We start from the raw sequence: 23,052 nt of genomic DNA on the forward strand, positions 1-23,052 counted from the left end.
CTACTGAGATAAGAACTTTAAATTAAAGAAATTTGTCATTAAATTTATTTATCATAAATTGACAATCTCAAAAGGAGTAGAAGGGAAAGAGACATTGGGTTCAAGATGGTAACATTACAATTGGAGTCTAAATAGATGAAGGCCCAGCTGTCAACTGCAGGACAGAGTTGGGGGGAAGGAGAAGAAATAATATAATGAAGAAAAGGATAGGAGTTGAATACGCAGGAGCTCAACTCATTTTGCTAGTCCAAGAGATCATAGATGAGGAGAAATTGCTTTGTTCAGAAGATGGCAAATCTATGAAATTCATTGCCACAGGCAGCTGTGGAGGCCAAGTCAATGGATGTTTGTAAGGCGGGGATTGACAGATTCTTGATTAGTACGGGTGTCAGGTGTCATGGGGAGAAGGCAGGAGAATGGGGTTGAGAGGGAAAGATAGATCAGCCATGATTGAATGGCGGAGTAGACTTGATGGGCCAAATTCTGCTCCTATATGAATATGATCACTAACTAACTCCAGAAACCTATTTTTGCCCCATACCAATTAATAACATTCGTTATACAACTTATTATTCTGGTATTTTATTTCCTTCTTCACGTTTAAATTATAATGTTTTATTCTTAATTGTTTTCTGTATATTGCGACCAAATTCATTCATTGATCATCGTTGAAAACATGTGCGATGCAGTGGTGCCAGTGGTGCGAGCAAAGCACCAAGGCAAATTCCTTGTATGTATACATACTTGGCTAATAAAATGTATTCAATTCAATTCAATTTATCACTACCAATTACTGGGCATCATTTCCTCTTGCAGAAAAGAGCAAATATGATTTGCCCTTGCATTAACTTTATTCCTTTAAGGACGGGTTTTAATATTCAGGCCATGATTCCTCATTCTGGATTCTAAAAGTAACCAATACTGTTGCCCTCACATGATAACTCTTAATGGGATGCAAGCAGAAGCCTCCACGTGGAGCATCCCGGGGCAATGCTGATGACAGAAACTGTACCACAGTGACTGAGTGAAGTAGCCAATTCTGCAACCACCGACCGCCACTGACCGACCGGAACGACATGACATAGAAGATGGCCGGACACCAGGAAGAAGAGTAACTCTTAATCATCAAAATTTCAGACAATACAACTCCCCTCATAATTTAATCCTTGGGGATACATACGTGGGAAATGTGATTATATAGCGTGTACTTTAGGCGCTGCAAGACTAAGTTGCATCAGCATCCCTTCTCAAGTTGCAAACAAGTATTTTCAGCCCAACTTATGCTATCGGCTGAAACAAGGAACTGCAGATGCTAGTTTGCAAATAAGAAGCACAAAGTGTTGGAGCAAGTGGGTTTTGATCTGAAATTTCCCTTATCCATGTATTCCACAGATGCTGCCTGACCGTTACTCCAACGCACTGTTGTTTTTAATTTTTGTTATCCAGTAAATTGATTAGCAAATTATGAGGTGTTTTGCTGGTATATAGAAACATAGAAATTAGGTGCAGGAGTAGGCCATTCGGCCCTTCGAGCCTGCACCGCCATTCACTATGATCATGGCTGATCATCCAACTCAGTATCCTGTACCTGCCTTCTCTCCATACCCCCTGATCCCCTTAGCCACAAGGGCCACATCTAACTCCCTCTTAAATATAGCCAATGAACTGGCCTCAACTACGCAACTTCTGTGGCAGAGAGTTCCAGAGATTCACCACTCTCTGTGTGAAAAAAGTTCTTCTCATCTCGATTTTAAAGGATTTCACCCTTATCCTTAAGCTGTGACCCCTTGTCCTGGACTTCCCCAACATCGGGAGCAATCTTCCTGCATCTAGCCCGTCCAACCCCTTATCGAAGAGTATGCAGTGTGGGTTCACCATTACATCACTCCTCAAACCAAACTGGTTGGCACCAGTGTTGTCGGATTGCACTTAGTGCCAAGCATTTAGAAGAAGAGCCCGCTACCAACTCACAAGCTCTCAACCCTCAAGCTGTGTTACTAATTGGCTGGAGGGAAACTCAGCAATTGCTGCCATGAGAATTAGTCAAAATCTGCAAAGTCTTCACGGAGTCCTGTGGCTGACATTAAGAATAATATCATCTGTACAGGTCTTCCCCAGTTTCCCCCAGCTCAAAGTTTCATGCAGAGGGTGGTGCGTGTATGTAGAATGGGCTTCTGGAGAAGGTAATATGATAGGGAAGAAGAAAGAGCCCGCAGAGAGAACAACCTCCCAGTTAAGTAGGGACTCAGAGGGAAAGGAGATGGTGTGAATGCTGCTCAGCAGGTGCTCTCCATGCATTCAAGTCGTTTTTCAACAGCTCCTTGCTGAGAAACAATGCTTTTGGAGACACTGTTTCAGAAACAATAGGAATGAAATTTGCAATATGCTATAACCATAGATATATCTCAAGATCACATAGACATTGGCACAAAGGTGAATAAGCCTCTCAATTTCATTGCCTTTCGATCTTTGCAGGCTAGTGCTGAGGATATCAGCAGCCTGTCTCAATTTGCAGAATAGGTTAGAAATGTCACCAACGCTCCCTCCCAGGGAGACTTTTCTCTTTCTCCTTGAATTGAGAGCAGCAGGCAGCAGAGGTATCAGATTTTACTGTGATTGCAGACTCCCCAATGACATTGACTGAATCTTAGAATTATAACCCTACAGTCCGTCAGTGGCAGAATACCACTCCCCTGCACTTCCCCCAACTACTCTGAATAGGTTTTTTTCCCCTAGTATTTATCCAATTCCCCTTTGAAAGCTCTATTGAATCAGCCCACCCCTCGTGATCGCAATATATTCCAAAGCCCAAAACTCAAGGCATGAAAAAATATTATCCTTGCTTTATTTTGCTTAAACCCTGAGAACCCTGTGATTATTACAATATTTTTTTCTCTATACTGCCTTGAATCTAGGCGGTCACTTTCCCTTCTCTTCGGAGAACAACCCTGCTTCTCCAGCCTTTCCCCGTAAAGCAAGCTATTTGTCCCTGGAATCATTCCAGTAAACTTTCATTGCAAGCTCTCCAAGGTCTTTGTATCCTTAAAATGTGCTGATCAGAATAGGATACAATGTTTTTCTAAAAAATGTATTTTCACTTACATTTGCATACTAAAAGCACGGGATCAAGGGTTTTTTTTTTTACCTCCTTCTCAACCTGCTCTGCCACCTTCAAATATTAATGCTTGTATACAGAAAGGTGCCTTTTATTTCTGTACCCCATTTAGAATCATACTCCTTCATATTATATTGCCTTTCTTCTGCCTACTGTGATAAATCAATTTACAGTGCACAAGGGATAATTTTCCATGTTAAATTTCATCTGCCACTTTGTTTGCCATTTCTATCTGTCATCTCAAAGTCTCTCGCTATTTTCCTCGTAGTTTACTGTACTTTTCTGTTTGATGTCATCTGTTCTTCTTCTTATCAAGTCCACACACACGATTAGAAGTTGTTCAGCCAGAGCTGAACACACTTCTCGGCATCTGCATACAATGGTGTCAACCTTGCGCTTCTTGTGGTCCTTGTGCGTGGCGGTGGAAAGATTGGTGGAAACGGGGTCGCGACATGAACGCTCTTTCCTTGACCCCGATGTCGTCTGTAATTTTGAAATTAAGCCTGTACACCTCAACACAAGTACTTTGCACAATACATGAAAAACATGGATCTGTCACGGTCAACATTTACTGTCTTCATCTTACTCAATGGTAACCAGTAACAGCAATTCTGCTTTCTCTATCCCCAAAGCAGTTTCTGATTCATGTTAATTTCTTCTTTTGATTCTATGGGATTTTATTTATTATTTATTTTTTTTTTTTTTAATATTTTTAATTATTTTATACAATTTTTTAACAAAACAACAAAAACAAACAAACAAAAATGTATATTTTATATATGGGATTTTATATTTCTTAGAAGTTATTATGTGGCACTTTCGCAAATGCCTTTCGATATTGGTGTATTATTGTCACATGTATTGAAATGTAGTGAAAAGCTTATGTTTGCATGCTATCCAATCAAGTCATACCCGACCCGAGTACCACAAGCCATACACAAATACAAAGATAGTGCAATGTGAAAAATACCAGAGGGCAGGACATCATTTCACAGGATGGTAATATTACACTTACAGAGAAAAAGTCCAAAGTCCACAATGAAGTAGGTTGGAAGATCTACTACACCTTAGCTTACAGGAGGACCATTCAGTGGTTTGATAACACCAGCAAATATTTAGTCCATATTCATCAAATGCAACACCTCTTTAACCCTCTGATATCTTAATGCTCGAGACCTTCACCCAGAAATGCAGTACAGTAAACCTTTGTAATAATGGACCTCTAACGGGCCGAATCTATTGCATCGAAGTTCATTGTTTCACGAATTAGCACTAGGTGGATGGAACGATTCTTGGTTTAGTTTAGTTTCAGAGATACAGGTGCAGTACATTGATGTGGCTCTGTTTCTTCTCCTTGTCCTTACTACTGGATTAATGAAAGCTTTTTGAGTACTTTGGAGAATTACACATCTGAATAATGCTTCTGGATCATTTTAACTTTGTTTAGCTCAGTGTAGAAACACCCTACCCTACCATTGCTGACCACATTTGAACAGGTACATGGATAGGGCAGGTTTTGGGGGATAGAGGCCAAATGCAGGCTGGTGGGACTAGTGTAGATGGGGCATGTTGGTCACCATCAGCAAGTTGGGCTGAAGGGACTGTTTCTATGCCGTATATGTATCTATAAATTAGTGATCCCCCTACACACAAGGGACTATTCCATGTCGGATAGTACTACGACAGTGGTTCTATCTTTCTCCCACAAAACTACTGCAGTGGTTCTATCTTTCTCCCACAAAACTACTGCAGTGGTTCTATCTTTCTTCCCATTTTGCAAAGACTAAGACATGGTGACAGCACCACCACCCCAGAGCACCAGAGATCCAGGACTGACACCGGGCACCCTCTGCAAATGAAATGGTAGTTCAAAAGTTCTTACCCTGGAATGAAATCTGATTCATTAGAAACGGAAGCCAGCTCATAGATCCAGGAATGTAAACTGCCCACTGAGGCAATGAGGGTTTTGGTTCCATTACGTGAAGGAGCATTGACAGAAACCATATGATTTGATGGTGGGAGTTTCAGCACCGATGTAAATTGGTTGCTCACTGTGTTCCATGTGTAGAGATTTGACTTGTTTTCACCATTCAACAGGAGATGAACTGAAAGAAATTCTACGATTAATATTTGCAAAAATATCCTCCTATCAGAAATAAAACACATCATATATGTCCATATATTTGGATTACTGTAGACATAGAAACATAGAAAATAGGTGCAGGAGGAGGCCATTCAGCCCTTCGAGCCAGCACCGCCATTCATTGTGATCATGGTTGATCGTCCCCTATCAATAACCCGTGCCTGCCTTCTCCGCATATCCCTTCACTCCACTAGCCCCTAGAGCTCTATCTAACTCTCTCTTAAATCCATCCAATGACTTGGCCTCCACTGCCCTCTGTGGCAGGGAATTCCATAAATTCACAACGAGTGAAAACGTTTTTTCTCACCTCAGTCTTAAATGACCTCCCCTTTATTCTAAGAGTGTGGCCCCTGGTTCTGGACTCGCCCAACATTGGGAACATTTTTCCTGCATCTAGCTTGTCCAGTCTTTTTATTATGTACTACATAAGGCAGACTTCACTCCATAATAGTTAATGGAATATATATCTATTAAAAAGCCTTTTAGTCCTCTTTTAATCTATATATATTAAGTGAAACAAATCTTTCTAAACTAATGGTTTACTAACTTTAGATGAATCTGAACACCCCAGTTCTTATTCTCTCACCAACCTCAAACACTAACATGCACAAAGTTTGTTAATAGTCCACCAGATAAAGAATGTGAGCGATATTTGGAGCAATACAAAAGTTCTGTTGCAGATATTCTTTGCACATTATGCATTCAAATCACATTGTGAAGTTAGTGACCATGATATGCAATGTCATCATATTTGCTGGCATAGTTTTATCTTTATCTGAATATAACTAGCAGTATACAAGTTCAAACTTATTCAGTCATGTACACAAATCCGATAATAGTTATTCAGTAAACAATCCTACATCTATTTGGGGAAAAATAATTAAGAGATGATACCAGTGATTTTCTGCCCACACATGTCTCCATCTACTGGTAAGACCCATATTTGCAGGGCAAATTCAAACATTGCCAGCACCAGCCGTCCTGCAGGGTGTAGTACAAACTGGAGCCCAAATATAAATATTAGCGTTACAGCAATAATGTTCCATAAACTATTATAGAAAAAGAAACTTGATTAAAAGGAGAAATTTACCATTCAGCCTATTATGTCCATACTATCAAAGACCTTTTTAGGTTAATCTCACATTTTAGCTTTTTCCAAGGGTTTCGGCCCGAAACGTTGCCTATTTCCTTCGCTCCATAGATGCTGCTGCACCCGCTGAGTTTCTCCAGCATTTTTGTGTACCTGGGATTTTCAAGCATCTGCAGTTCCTTCTTAAACACTAATGTTCACCCATACCTTTTCAAATGAAGATTTCTGGCGCCAACAATCTCCACGACAGTGAGTTTCAGATGACTCTAGCTTGTAGAGTAATTTTCCAGCATAAAAACCAAGACCAAATGTCGCCACTGAGATAACTAGCAGATTAACTGCACAAAAATTTTAACGCACAGAAGGATTCTGTACATTTCATCAAACAGATAGATGTTTATGTGCCATTCATTGCAGAGGCAATTGCAGAAGTATATGGTATGCAGTTGGACAGATCGACAAAGGCAAACTGCAGTCTAAAGGGCATGTCCCCACTTAGGCGACTTTTTAGGTGACTGCAGGAGACTATACAGTCGCTACATGTTCGCGGGTGGTTGCCGGGTAGTCGCCTTCATGATCGTGAGGAGTTCCCGCATTCTGGGAACTAGCCGCGGCCTCATTATGGTCGCCGCAAATTTTCAACATGTAGAAAAATTAGCAGCGACTAGAATGAAGCCGCCATGGAGATTAGCGAGAATTCTCGTGCCATAGGTGCGTTGCCAAGAGGTCGAAGGTTCTCATAGGTTGTAGCCGGTGTTGACCGGTGAATTTCATTGGCACATTGGGGAAAAAAAAAATGGAAGCAGTAGTTTTCAGAACCAAGGATAACCGACCGGTAATGTTAAATGTCCGCCGAGCTTCACAGCCATGTATCTCTGGCTTCTTAAAAGTTGTCTCCACTCCTTCTCCCCCCCACTTTTAAATGACTTGCCGTACACTGTGCTATAGCCGTCTTAATTACAGCGCCAACCTTCCTGTTCATCGCGGTGTGTGTGTCTGTATCACCATAACTTTAACTTCATCTTCCCTGAGTGGTGTCTAACCCTAACCTTTGAGTTTGGTGATGAGAAATGGCACAGAGAGCAATCAACTTTGCCCTAATTTTAAATCTTTAAAAATTAAGTTACACTCATACAAATGATACAAAGTAATTGGAAGTTTTAAGAGCTCATCTTTCTGCACACCATTTATTTATCATAAAGATTTGCATGTTTAATCTTACCAAAGCCAGAAGGAGGTGTAAAAAGATGGATGTTTCTCACAGTGTTAACAGGAATAGACTGGACCAGTTTTAAAAAGGGCTGCTCGGTCTTCCAAATGTACACAGAGCAAGTAGTAACATTGCCTGTGAAGCATAATAAATGTGAGCTTAGTTAATTCATTGGTGCACAGACACTGTACTGTAAACTGTATACCCGAAGAAGAAATACAATAAATAATGTAAAAACACGGTTTAATAAAACCAATCTCAGTTCAAATTTAGACTATTTCCAACAAAATTTATACTTATACAAAATTGGCCAAAGAAAACATTTAAGATGTCTTTACATGCTTCCCTTTCCGCCATCAAATAATTTAATGACCCCACTTATATCCAGGTTTGTCCTGCACAGCATTTCATTTTAGTGTCTCTATCTCCACCATGGTCTACAAGATGGATGTACAACAATTTGATGCTGAACCAGAACCATTTGTAGTCCAAATGGTTGTGGTTCAGCATCAGAACCAAGTGTGGCACGTAACATACTTGGAAGGACATTAGAGGACCAGTAGCATGTTAATAATAATCTCAGTGTGAACTGCCATGGTACAATTTTGTCTCTGATTCTAATCTGCTACTCCAATATCATTAAACCCAACATCTTCACCCAACAGTATTAGAGCCAGCACATCCTTCCTCAGATTGTTCACAATATTCCAAATGTGGCCTTACCAGCCCTCAGCATTACATTCCTGTTTTGGTATACAAGCCCTCTTGAAATAAATGCTAACATTGAGTTTGCTTTCTTTACTACCGATTCGACTTGCAGATTAACTTTTTGGGAATCCTGCACCAGCATTCCAAGTCACTTTGCACCTCTGATTTCTGGATTCTCTCCCCATTTGGAAAATAGTCTAAGCCTCTATTCCAACCAAAATGCAAAGGATCAAAATTGGTACAATACTAATATCTACTGAAAACACAATTATCAATGAATGAAATATGGTGGTGTTACCCAAGACAAGGTAGGTGTCACCCCCAACAGTTATGCTGCTGACGTGCGTTCCTGCATGGAAGGTCAAGTTCCGAGGCTTGCCGAATTGGTCATCGCTCCATTGAAAGAGGACCGATGCCTGGTTGTTCTGGGAAACAGCCAGGTAGAGGAGATTTCCTTGTTTAAATAGAGCAAGGCCAGAAGCACCACGAGTCGGTAGGTTTTGGTGCAAAATAAATGCATTCCCATCCCATCTGTAAATCTGTGTGCATAGTAATTAAAACAAATTATTGATTTCTGATCTGAGAACTCAATGAATTCATTCACTCCCACGAGAAAAACCATTGTGGAATGAAAAGGTTACATTTTAGTGCAATACAACCCGAGGAGATTTTAAAACAAATCAAGGAATAAACTGGATTTCATCCAACCCTGTGCTCAATCCGGTAGGCGGCGCGACTCTCGTCAGCAGCGGCCTCTGCAGCCAGTCAGCGTTTTTATTATTTTTTGTCTATGTTTCTATGTAGTTTTTGTTATTTTTTGTGTGGGGTGTGTGTGTGGGGGGGTGGGGGGTGGGGTGGGAGGGAGGGGGAAACTTTTAAATCTCTCCCTGCACGGGAGACCCGACCTTTTCTTGTCGGGTCTCCGTTATCGTTGGGGCTGCAACGAGGAGCGGCCTCCAACAGGAAGAGACCGGGGACTCTGGTGCTGACGACTCACCGTCACCGTCGCGGGGCTGGCCGAGTCCGGAGCGGGTGGAGCGGTGGAGGAGCGCTGCTGCTGCTGCTGCTGCGGCCCGACCTCCGGAGATTCGGAGGCTGCAACTGCAGATTTGGTGGACGGCGGCACCGGGAGCCCATGGGTCCCTGGAGGGAGACCGCTTTTCAGGGACCTCGCAACGGCGACTTCTCCCGCCCGAGTTGCGGGGTCGAAGAGCTCCTGGAGCGGGGCCTGACACCACTGCCCCGCGCGGCTTGGAATGGCTGCGGGACTCTGCGAGCGCACGCCGGGGGCTCTAACATCAAGAACCCGGTGTGCGACCTTGCACCACCCGGCGTGGCTTTAATGGCCGCGGGACAATCGCTATCGCCAGCCGGGGGCTTTGACTTCGACTCTGACATGGGGGGGGGGGGGGGGAGAGTGCAGTGGAGAGATAAGTTTTTTTGGCCTTCCATCACAGCAATGTGATGGATGTTTATGTAAATTATGTTGTGTCTTGGGTCTATTTGTTTGTAATGTATGGCTGCAGAAACGGCATTTCGTTTGGACCTCAAGAGGTCCAAATGACAATTAAATTGTATCTTGTATCTTGTATCTTGTAAGCATAAAACATTTGAGAGGATATCCAAGTGTAAATCGGCTGTTCCAATCAGCATCTAAGGAGCGCAGATGGCTATATTGTTTGGGTCTTTTTAGCCTATTTCAGAATATTTTGCAACATCTGTGCCAACATCTGAATTACTTCAAGCCAGTCATGGTCAGTACAGTTTAAAACTTGATTTAAATTTTATACTTCAAATTCATAAAAAAATCTGGAATATTCCGATCTGTCTTCATATCGTGTTTAGACAACATCAGAAGACCACGTTAATTATTATACTTACAAAGGAACAGCATTAATCTAGTGCAGACAAAAATACTGGAGAAACTCAGCGGGTGAGGCAGCATCTATGGAGCGAAGGAATTTCCTTCGCTCCATAGATGCTGCCTCACCCGCTGAGTTTCTCCAGCATTTTTCTCTACCTTCGATTTTAGAGCATCTGCAGTTCCTTCTTAAGCATTAATCTAATGATATTCCACTATGCCTGGCGCGTAGGGTGGACCTGACGCGGGATATCTTATAATGTTGTCAGCGCCCTTTATGTGGTGATTATTGCATACCTTGGCTATGCAAGCAAAGAATTTCACTAAGATTTGTCACACAATGACAATGTATTCAATTCCATTCAAGTATTCAATTCAATTTGCCGTCCCTATTCGTCAGGAATTTGTCAATCGGTATCCTGAAATTCTGCAATGTATGTATATTACTTGTAGATACAACTACCCTACCAAATGGCGCAAAGACATAACTCAATAAACGTGAAGACTTTGGCTAAGATTGAACATCAGATCGGGGGCAGGAAACATTGGACGTGAAGGCAGTGGTTAAACGACGTTAACGGTGAAATGCTCAAGTCCAAAACCACGTGGGGTGGGGCACGGTGCTTGGGTATTGACACTGGTTTATTATTTGTCACACGCACACAGGGATAAAGTGAAAATCTATGTTTTGTGTGTTACCCAGGCAAATTGGTTGAAAAATAATTGTGCTAGTGCTACAACGATAGATTGGTAAATTCAAGCATTCAAAAAGGTCTATTTAAGACCCTGATAACTGTGGGAAAGCAGCTGCCCTTTAGTCTAGATTCAAACATTTATAGCTTCTATCCCTAAAAGGGGGTAGAATCTAGTCATTGTCCATGAAAATCTCAACTGTTCTTTGGCTCAGACATTATGTTCTGACGGGGTCTTCAGGGTTCTTTCAGTGACTGACCCAAACAGTTGCACCATTGTAAAGAACAGAAAGTGCGCAGAAGTCATAGAGGAATGATGAAGACAAACAATTGAGCCGATTCTGGTATTTGAATAAACTGTAAAAGATAGTTCTATTGAATTGCCACTTTTTTAGCTTCATTAATAATAATAATAATACATTTTATTTATGGGCGCCTTTCAAGAGCCTCAAGGACACCTAACAAAAAATTAGCAGGTGGTAGAGGAAAAACATGTAAGGGGAATGAAATAAATAGTAGAGATATGACTAGTACACAAAGTAAATACATTGTACAAATAATGAATATCTTGAAATGAATATTGTGATCTAATAGCATTACAAAATCTCAGAATTAACCTTTGAGTTACTGTCAGAAGTGTCCACTTGACTGCTGATGATCAAATAGTCTTGGTTTTCATGTGTAAAGTGTTTTACATCACTGCTTTCTGGGACAGTCAAAGCCTGAATCTGTGGAGAAAATCAAAGCAAAGAGACAAATCATTCTTTGAGATTCAAGAAAATAAAGGTAAATAAATCTCCTGGGCCTGATTATGTATATATATATATATCCAAGGACACGTAGGGATATATATATATGGAAAATAAATTACAGGAGTCGTGGATGAGATATAGGAATCATTGTTACATTCATGTGAGGTGTTAGAAGGTGATCATTGTTGTGTCAATGTCTTAGAACCGCAAACAATAGATCAGTAAGTCTACCATCTGTGGTAGGAAAGTTACTGGAGAGGATTCCAAGGAGTAAGATATACATACATGCATATAGAAAGACAGAGGATGATTAGGGATAGGCAGCATGCTTTTGTGCATCTGAGATTGGGCCCCACAAAATATGATTACATTTCTTGAAAGAGCAACTGGGCAGGTTGATGAGGGAAGGGTGTAGACATGGTCTACAACAAGGCATTTGATTAGTTCCGCATAGAAAGCTGCTCTGGAAGTTTAGATCGCATGAGATCCTGACTGAGAGCTAGCTGACTGGATACAGAATTGGCCTCATGGTGGGAAACAGAGGGTGGTTTTGGAAGATTGTTTTTCGGATTGGAAATCTGTGTCCAGTGGTGTGCCTCAGGGTTCAGTGTTTGCCTATTGTTGTGTGTCATTTACATCAATGATTTGGATGTGACTGTACATTTTCAATGAAAAACGAGTGAATTTGCAGATGACACTAAAACAAATGTATCACACAGAGTGAAGATGGATAACTACAGTGGAATCTCGATCAGCTGGGCAAGTGAGCCAAGGAATAGAAACATAGAAATTAGGTGCAGGAGTAGGCCATTCGGCCCTTCATGCCTGCACTGCCATTCAATATGATCATGGCTGATCATCCAACTCCGTATCCTGTACCTGCCTTCTCTCCATACCCTCTGATCCCTTTAGCCACAAGGGCCACATCTAACTCCCTCTTAAATATGGCCAATGAACTGGCCTCAACTACCCTCTATGGCAGAGAATTCCAGAGATTCACCACTCTCTGTATGAAAAATGTTTTTCTCATCTCGGTCCTAAAAGATTTCCCCCTTATCCTTAAAGTGTGATCCCTTGTTCTGGACTTCCCCAACATCGGGATGGCTTATGGACTTTAATTCAGTGGAGTGAAGGTGTTAAATTTTGGGATGTCACACCTGGACAGGACCTTCATAGTCAATGATAGTGTTATAGAGCAGAGGACAGGCACATAGCTCCCTGAAAGTGGCGTCGCATGTAAATAGGGTGGTCAAGGTGGCTTTGGACAAGCAGACCTTCAAAAACATGGAATCAAATATGGAAGTTGGGCCATACTATTAAAGTTGTAAAAGATTTGGGGGAGACTGCACGAGGAGCATTGTCATCAGTTTTTGTCAACCTGCTGTAAGAAATATGTCAATAATCTGGAAAGAGTGTTGTGAAGATTAACATGGATGTTGCCAGGACTCAATAGTCTGAACTAGAGATGTCTCAACCGACTGCGCACCGGAGTTGGGCGGTCAAGGGTGACAATGCACAAGAGGGGTTACATCGAGGGTACAACAACTAGTGACTGTGGCACACAGACCCAGACAATGCAACACCTACTGCAATGCCCATTGCGGGATAATCCATGTACTACTGCAGACCTTGCACTTAACACTACAATAGCGCAACGATATGTGCTGCGGTGGCAAGCCACTCTATAGCATAAGGACACAAAAGAAGAAGAAGAATCTGAGCTACAGGGAGAGGTTGGCTAGGCTAGGATTCTATTTGTTAGAGCACAGTAGTTTGAAGTGTGTTCCTGCAGAGGTATAGAAAATTATGAGGGGAATGCACAACGTCTGTTTTTCCCCGGGTAAGGGGAATAAAGAACCAGAGGATATAGATTTAAGATGAGAGGGGGACAATTTAACAGGAAACTTAGGGCCAAGCTTTTCACATAGAGAGTGGTGGGGAAATAGAAAAAAGCTGCCAAAGTAGTTGAGGCAAAAACAAAAACAATATCTAAAAGGCATTTAGGCAAGTACATGGATACAAAAGGTTTAGAGGATATGGGCCAAACCCAGGGACAAACTTGGATGGGGCATTTGATTGGATGAGTTGGGTCAAATGGCTTGTTTCAATTCTGTATGACTATCACAGATTAATAACATTGTATACTATAATAACATAAAACATTGTACCATTTATGAGAATTTAAGTCAGCATTTTGATGAAAGCTATGAAACATGGCTAGCTCTGCAAATTAAATCTCATATTTGACCACACATTCTAAATTATCATCTCTATCCTGAAAGGCTTCACCCCAGATAAACTTGTCAATATTTATCCCCCCCCCCCCCCCCCCCATTTAGCACATAAAACCTAAATACAAACTTAAGTATAAACATAGATCCTATTATTGAAAACAAAATAATCTGCTGGAAATAATAGAGAACCAATGGTCTAGTGAAAATGAGGAAATTAGTATTATTTTGAAAAAGCATTACATAGAAACATAGAAAATAGGTGCAGGAGTAGGCCATTCTGCCCTTCGAGCCTGCACCGCCATTCAATATGATCATGGCTGATCATCCAACTCAGTATCCTGTTCCTGCCTTCTCTCCATACCCCCTGATCCCTTTAGCCACAAGGGCCACATCTAACTCCCTCTTAAATATAGCCAATGAACTGGCCTCAACTACCCTCTGTGGCAGAGAGTTACAGAGATTCACCACTCTCTGTGTGAAAAAAGTTCTTCTCATCTCGGTCCTAAAAGATTTCCCCCTTATCCTTAAACTGTGACCCCTTGTTCTGGACTTCCCCAACATCGGGAACAATCTTCCTGCATCTAGCCTGTCCAACCCCTTAAGAATTTTGTAAGTTTCTATAAGATACCCCCTCAATCTTCTAAATTCTAGCGAATACAAGCCGAGTCGATCCAGTCTTTCTTCATATGAAAGTCCTGCCATCCCAGGAATCAGTCTGGTGAACCTTCTCTGTACTCCCTCTATGGCAAGAATGTCTTTCCTCGGATTAGGAGACCACAGAAGTGATTACAGAAGTGAAAAAGCTTGGAGGTCAACAAATCCTGAGATCTCACGCAGAGGGTATATGGAACAAGCTACCAGTGATGTAGTTGAGGCTGGTACTATAACAACATTTAAAATACATTTGGACAGGTACATGGATGAGAAAGGTTTAGAGGGATATGTGCCCAAGATGAACAGATGGGAGCAGTAGATCGGGCATCTGGTCAGCATGAACAAGTTGGGCCGAAGGGCCTGTTGACATGCTATATGACCAATGCTATCTATATCACAAGTTCAACAGGTGGTGGTTATTGTGCTATTGTTAACATCTTCCAAAATTCTGTGGATTTTGGAGTTGTTTGAATGATGTGGACACTAGTAAACGTGACCCTACTAGTTAAGTAGAGAAAAATGCTGGGGAAAAATGCGCCTCGCCCACTGAGTGTCTCCAGCATTTTTGTCTACCATCTCAGAATAAGTTGGCTGTTTAGGACCGAGATAAGGATTTTTTTTTCAAGAGGGCTTTGGAGACTGAATCATTTAATTAATTCAATAAACAGGAGTCAATAGAAAGTGCTGGAGGAACTTAGCATGTCAGGTAACATCTGAGGAGGAAATGGGCAAGATGTTTTGTTGGGATCCATCTTCAGACTCTTCTGAAGGTCAATATACAATAGGTACATGAGTAGGTCATTTGACCCTTCGAACCAGCACAGGTCCCGACCCAAAATGCTGCCTGTTTAGTTCCACCACAGAAGTTGCTGAGCCACTGAGTTCCTCCAGCACTTTGTCCTTTGCTCAAGATTCCAACATATGCAGTTCTTTGCATCTCCAAATATCAGACATATTCTGGACATTAAGAGAATGAAGCAAAATTAGGTTAGTGAATTAAACTTGGCTGAGAGAGATCAGCCAGAATTTTGATGAATGGTGGAACAGGCTTGAAGGGACATATGACCCTTCAAGGGTCATTTCTGCTCTCATTTTCGATGCTCTTCTAAATGACTGAAATTAACATTAAATTTATACAATTCATAAGTTGATCCTTCTTCAACGTACGCTAAAAATCGTTAACTGGATTGTATATAAGATTTATGATATATTAAGTGTCACACTGACAGTTATTAACAATGACACCTAAACTACTGATTTTAAGCATTTACATCATAATTTCAAAATACAAAGGACGATCAAATAAAAACCAAAATATTCAGATTTCCATCTCAATCATTTTGGTATGTTCTAATTCTGATTCAACACACTATGATATTTAAACATTTAAATGTAAAATGTGTCCTTTGCTTGTTAGCAAATGATTGCCATCATTTATATTGCATGTGTTCAGTGATAAACTGCACTGATGGCCTGAAAGACCGAGTGGTAAAGTGCCTAGTCGGTGGTCAGAGGCTTGTTACATCCTTCCATCCAGCCAACTTCAAGTTGCATCAGGAAAAACCGGAAATAATGTAAATTACACCTGTCATCCTTCGACTTTCAGAGAGAAGATATAGAAGCGTCAAAGCCCTGTCATCCAGACACAAGAACAGCTTCTTCCCCATTGCTACCACCAGCCCTGGAAGGTTAGATCGCAACATATCCAGGAAGAGATATAGATATGCCATTTATTGTCACTATACATGTACAGTGAAACTGAAAGCTGCTCGTACTCAGTGCATACATACAATTTAGCACAAAAAACAAGAAACAGAAAAAACAAAAAACAGAAGGGAGATGGGGGGTGGAATAGGTGCACAAATTCTACGGCGCTACATACATATATACATATATACAGATGGAAGTCCGTGTTGGGCGGTGTAGTCAGTGCATGTGTGAATTTGAATTTATAGTAGATATAATTCTCGGAAAGCAACTATTCCTGAGTCTGTTTGTCCTGGATTTGATGCACCTATAGCGCCTTCCAGAGCTAGCTGACAAGCCGACTGGATCGAGAATTAGCCTCATGGTCGGAAGCAGAGGGTGCTGGTGTCATAGATAGTGAAGATGGTTATTAAAACTTACAGCAGGATCTTGATCAGTTGGGTTGAGGAATGGCTAATGGCATTTAAAACAGATAAGTGTGCGGTGTTGCATTTTCGGAAGACAGGGCCATACTTTCAAAGTGAATGGCAGGGCCCAGGGAGTGTTGTAGAGCAGTGGGATCTCCAGGGTACAAGCACATTGTTCCACAAAAGTAACACATGGATCGCAAAATCTCAATGTTAGCATTGATTGCTATTGGTTTGCCGGTGTCCACAATTCTGGTTAATGACATCTGATAAACTACATTACCTCTCTCCTAGCCCCCTTCCTCCTCCTCCACAGTAATTTTACCAGTTCCACAGCTCTCCACATTGTGGCTCTAGATCAGACCAACAATAGACCTACCAGGCAACACCCTGCCCAAGGTCAATTATGGCTGGCCCTGGTTAGTCCTGGTCTATTCTCATCCCCAGCTCTTCATCTCCCCCCTCCCACTTTCAGTTTGAACAAAAGTCCCGACCCAAAACCTCACCCATCCTTTTTCTCCAGAGATGCTGCCTGACCCGCCGAGTTGCTCCAAACTGAGTGAAGGGCCTGTCCCACTTGCATGCGATTGCATGCGTTTGGCAGGACCAAACATGGTCGCTTGAGGCGTACGGGCACCGTATGGCCGCGCGGGGCCGGTCCCGCGTAGAAGCGCGGAGTTGTGCGGGGCCGGTCCCGAGAACGCACGGGGCTCAGAAAATCTGACAGTGTCCGAAATCTTCGCGCGCCAACAGCCTGTCGGCACGTAGGCGCATTGCGGTCGTACGCAGCGTCTTGATGGCGTACACCTAGCGCGTGGCATTGCGCGATGATGTCACCGCTCGGCGTGCCGTTGCGTGATGACGTCACTGCCCGATGCCGTGCGACGCCCAAATTCAGTCGGCCCATCTCCTGCCCGATGCGCGATGATGTCACCGCCCGGCGTGGCGTTGCGCGATGACGTCCCCGTCCGACGTCGTGCGACGCCCAAATTCAATCAGCCCGCCTCCTGCCCAGCTGCATGGTAACTATGACGCAAATTACGTCATGCGCATACTTAGCATGACCTCCGCTTCCGTTTGGTCGTGCCAAACGCATGCAATTGCATGCAAGTGGGACAAGCCCTTTACTCTAAACCATGTTATATATGTACTGATTAAATACATTTCTTCAAATGGACCAATATTTAATTCTGTCAAAACAACTCTAATTCGCTGCAACACTCAAATTAATAACTAAAAGCAGGAAGCTATATGTAGATCATTACCAATGTTAATTCAGATTGCAATGTAAACCTGTAAATGTCGTTGTTGGATGCTTTAGATCCAGTTACTCCACTGTGAGTAATGATTATATAGGATACATCATTTCTGACAAAGGATGTGCAGCCTGTGGGATTTTGTGCTTCAATGTTCTACAAGAAAAACAATGACAATGTTAATTTCACAATCAGTTCACAGGCTTCAAGAATTGTTGTAATTTCAGAATAGGCGAACCAAGAGTATTTTGTTTTTTTTTAACCTGCACTGGGACAAATACACCCTGCCATCGATGAAGGGTCGACAGGGCATCCACGTTCCAATTGCTTCCGTTTATTCGAAGAAAAATTCCAAACAGGCTGTGGTTAAATTTCAGGAAACACCACCTCGAGCCAGGTGTTTCGGAGAAACTCTGTAATATGGACAACACTTGAATATCACCAGCTGAAAAGATAAGGACAATGAGGACATTAATTACATGATGATGATTTTAAGTTACATCACAATCCTTAGCAATTTACTTTTCACTGTCACTTTGTATCTTGATTGGCTTGCTGAAAATATAGTCTTCTCCTAGTATATGTTTCAATGTTCTGACAGCCTCCAGAAAGACCCATGGTCCAGGTGGCAACTCACCATCTGAACAATGGCTGCCCATTGCCATCTGATCAATTCCTCTCAGATGCAAATTTATTTTTCCTTGCATGCAAGCGTATAGACAGGCATGTTTGCAAAAGAAAAGCAATCCTCCCCACCTTCAAAATTCTGCAATATTAAGCTAAATGAAGGTTAGAAATGCATCTGGACTGATGATTAGAGGAGAGAAAACAATTAGCAAAGGCAGTAAACATATATGAATCAAAGTTCCCATCTCAACTCACTGAGCTTACAGGCCAAAGTACATTCTGGACCATTGACCATATAGGAACTGGTTACATTTTGTACAACAGGTCTCTGTCATCAGCCTATCCAAATTCACTGTTACAAACATCAATCTGGTGAACCTTTACTCCCTCTGCTGGAACCATTGGCAAGATAAATGTTAACCTCCAATGGGTTCTCCCAACCAGCATCACCATTGGGCTCCAATCATTGGTTTTAATATTCCACAGATGTTGTTGGAACCCCCTTTTCCTCCCATTTATTTTGCTCTTCCTACGCTTCAAATATACTGCATCACCCTACTTGTTCTTTGGTCACTTCGCAGCCTCAGAAAATGGATACATAGATTAATAGATTACCATAGATATTTAAAAATCAAAGCCTTATACATCGTTAAATGAGAACTCACATTATCTCACGGAAATGTGGAACCAATATTATGACTAATGTTTACATATTTGTGTTCCAAATATTTTTCAAATTCTTTTTAATTCTAGTAATGTCCCACAGGATCAATGGTTTGCCTTCATTTTTCCATTTATAGCAAAATGCAAGTATGCACTTAGAAATAATAGACTGAAGTCTGAACCCAGGACTAGATGAATAGCTATGTTCTCTGAACTACAGACCTATCTCCCAAGTTGTATTATTGCTAGTTTATCCTATTTTTCAAATTTATTTCTTTCTTTCTTTCTTTCTTTCTTTTTCCTATCTAGAAATATAAATAAATAATTAGAGGCAATGTTACTAGGTAACCAATGAAGGAGGATCCCAGCTACTTTGATAACTGGGTCCCTGGAAACCTGGATATTTAATATGTAACCGTTAAACAAAGTCTGTACTGGTTTGAACTATGATATGCAGATGCCTCTAATAAACATTTATTTAAAAAATAAATAAAATAAAAATAAATTGATACGAGTAACTTAGTAATTCAGTAGGAAAAATAGAGCCAAGGCAAAAACAATTGGAGCAATAAAGACCATTGAAAAAAAACATAGACTAATAGAAGGGTTTTTGCCAATGGCAATCTGTTTAGTTTCTCCAAAAGAGATCTGCAGTTCCCTCAAGACTCCAGAAGAATGCCTACCTTGAAGAAGTTGCACTGGTAGTTCCAAGGTCTATTATTTATCCCTTGCCCTCCAACTGTCCCGGGGGCATACAGATCAACTTGCTGTAGCCCCCCTGCTGTCTCTAATCGGGAACCCTTGTGACTGGCTCCCGATCACTGAAAAGCCCGAAACGTTGCCTATATATTTTAAAGTTTCTACATGACAAAATATCAGCATCTGCAAAAGGTCTGAACACTAAAAATTGCTTGTGACTGGTATCAGGTTATTATTTATTCGAGGATCCAGATCAACAAGTAATGAAATTCAACAAAAGCATTTATATATTTTAAAGTACATGACAAAATATCAGCATCCAAAAGGTCTCAACCAAAAAGGCTTGTGACATCGAAGTTCTCTACCAGTGAAAATTAAATATAAATGAAATAACAAAGAACAAAACTGAGATAAAAAATTATATTATTGTTGTAAATTGTCATCTACTTTATCAATAAAAAGAAACAGTTTATTGAAATAAAACCTGTTTTTGTTATTGGTAACAATGCATGCACCAATATAGCCACTTAAACTTTTTTTTGCTTTCACATTAGGATTATATTTAACCTTTTGGAACAGATTTTCTAATGATCACTCCATATTATTTTTAAAATACAACTCACTGATTCCATCTGCTGTTCCAGCTTGAGTCTCCCATTCCACTGTGACTCTATTCTCTAAACCTTTACTTCGTGAAATATTGAAATACAGAGTTCTATTGCCTTCCTCCAGGCTCTGAACACGAGTCCTACATATAATAACAAAAGAATGAAAATGGTTCTGATTTCACAAAGTAAATTAAATGAAGTGCAAATCAACATTGTATGAAGTTTTACTTCCCGTGGACCAAAACTGATGCATCATTCATCCACAAGAGTTTGTTGTGGCATGCATTGGGTTTGCAAGTGTTAGGTGACAGGGGAATTTGGCGTGACCTCAGTACTATGCATCATGGAAGGACAGAAAATACGAAAACCAGAGTTTCCAGAGAAAATACGAAAACCAGAGATCTGAACTGCCGTCAAATGAATTCTTGACAAAGCGCATTTGCGTGTGTAGGAAAGAAAAGGTGCCATCATGCAAGAGCAAGCTAAATTCCACTGTGTTGCCCTCAAAACAACAATCATATCAATCATTCTGCTGACTGGTTAGCATGCAACAAAAGCTTTTCACTCTACCTCAGCACACATGACAATAAACTGAACTGAATCTATTATTTTGGCTGCTGTATGTACAGCACCAATTTAGTGACATATTATCACTGAAACCCACTGAAAAACCCTTGGTTTATCACATAGTATAATAGCATTTGAATTAAGCAGTCTGATCAAGGGTTGCTAAAACCATCTCCAACTTGGTTAAAATTATTATTTAAACTTTTTCTAAGAATGCCACCTACCTTCATATTAAGACAATTAAGATTGGTAAGATTTTAAGCTCCCTTTGGAAGGTGACTCTGGACTGTCAAAGCTGCCACAGCCAGACATAAAAAACACTTTTTTCCACGATTAGTAGCTCTAATCAATAACCAAAAATCTGTAGTCTCCGTTTGCTCTGGTATTTTATTTAATTCACATATTTAATCGATAATGTTTTATTATTAATGTTTAATATTTTACGTGTCATTCCTAACTGTCACTGTATGTCATGTTGTCACTTGCGGGCAGAGCACCAAGGCAAATTCCTTGTATGTGAATACTTGGCCAATAAACTTATTCATTCATTCATTCATTAAGGAGGAGGTTATGGGGCACTTAGAAGAAGGACTTTGGGAGAGTGGGCTGAGAAGTGGCAGATGGAATATAATGTTGCAAAGTGTGGAGTCATGCATTTTCGTAGTAGGAATAAAGGTTTGTACTATTTTCTAAATGGGGAGAGAATCCAGAAATTCGAGGTGCAAAAGGAATTTGGAGTGCTGGTGCAGGATTCCCAAAAAGTTAATCTGCAAGTCGAATTGATAGTAGAGAAAGTAAACTAAATGCTGGCATTTATTACAAGAGGACTTGAATGTAATGCTGAGGCTCCTCAATAAGGGGCTGGTAAGGCCGCAATTGGAATATTGTGAGCAACTTTGGGCATCATATCTGAGGAAGGATGTGCTGGCTCTGGAGAGGGTCCAGAGGAGGTTTGCAAGAATGATCCCAGGAATGAGTAGGTTAACATATGCGTTTGTCAACACTGGGCCTGCACTCGCTGGAGTGTAGAAGAAATAGGCAGCAACCCAAACTTCAGGTTATTGACAGTTTTTAAATAAATGCCAATACTATCAAAATAGCAAATTCTTCAAAAGATCTATTTGTTAAAGGACACATTTGGAATTACAAATTGAGGCCAGAATTTGAATTCATGTCCTTAGATTATAAATTTATTTTACTTTGATAAGCTATAGAAGGTTCCCAAAATAACCTTAATCTTCAATGTATATTGTTGTATGTGTTAGTTTTGTCTGACCTGTTTCCTACTGGGAAGATGCTAAAAAGTCCCAGTGGTGCCTGATTCTGAAGGACTGTTATCATGATCTGTACTTGGTCTCCCAGCCTAGCACCACCTGTAGGGCCAAACAAAGTAACCAAGAACTCTTCATCCATCTCGGACTCTTCATCCAATATAGCAGAAATCTTCACAATCTGAAGGAACAAAACGAAGAAACAAGGTACCAATTATAATTGAAGATGGTACAAGTTCCACCTAATACAGTTGTTAACAAATTGAACAAAGTACTCAATGTCATTTGTCACTGTATGTCATGTTGTCACTTGCGGGCAGAGCACCAAGGCAAATTCCTTGTATGTGAATACTTGGCCAATAAACTTATTCATTCATTCATTAAGGAGGAGGTTATGGGGCACTTAGAAAATTGGGAGAAAAATAAATGTTGCAAAGTGTGGAGTCATGCATTTTCGTAGTAGGAATAAAGGTTTGTACTATTTTCTAAATGGGGAGAGAATCCAGAAATTCGAGGTGCAAAAGGAATTTGTTGTTAACAAATTGAACAAAGTACTCAATGGGTCTCCGTTCCCAAATGGCTGAGAGGGGGCATTTAATCTGCCAGTAGTCAACTTCAAATTTCCTAAAAATTAAATTAAAAAAACTCTTAATTTCAGTGAGTCCGATCATTCCAGGATTTGCTTAATCTCTTTGTGTACTCTTTAATTTCTGTCCGAGATTCCAGGATTTGCAATCTCTTGTGTCCCCTATCAAACCAAGAACAGTAGCGTACTACATCCAATTGAA

General features: G+C 40.9%; 1 protein-coding gene across 1 annotated transcript in view; it reads right to left on the reverse strand.

The window, feature by feature from the left end:
• Positions 1-23,052, reverse strand: part of LOC129695907 (adhesion G-protein coupled receptor V1-like) — a 491,758-nt gene that overhangs the window by 298,115 nt on the left and 170,591 nt on the right. Inside the window, exons 44-51 of the mRNA XM_055633356.1 lie at positions 22,270-22,445; positions 20,442-20,566; positions 18,093-18,274; positions 17,839-17,985; positions 11,437-11,547; positions 8,565-8,805; positions 7,571-7,693; positions 4,998-5,220 (exon numbers count right to left, since the gene is read on the reverse strand). Of these exons, the coding sequence (XP_055489331.1) occupies positions 4,998-5,220; positions 7,571-7,693; positions 8,565-8,805; positions 11,437-11,547; positions 17,839-17,985; positions 18,093-18,274; positions 20,442-20,566; positions 22,270-22,445 (1,328 nt within the window). The remainder of the gene's footprint in view (positions 1-4,997; positions 5,221-7,570; positions 7,694-8,564; positions 8,806-11,436; positions 11,548-17,838; positions 17,986-18,092; positions 18,275-20,441; positions 20,567-22,269; positions 22,446-23,052) is intronic.

The sequence above is a fragment of the Leucoraja erinacea genome, chromosome 3, assembly GCF_028641065.1.
Source record: "Leucoraja erinacea ecotype New England chromosome 3, Leri_hhj_1, whole genome shotgun sequence".
NCBI classification, from domain to species: domain Eukaryota; kingdom Metazoa; phylum Chordata; class Chondrichthyes; order Rajiformes; family Rajidae; genus Leucoraja; species Leucoraja erinaceus.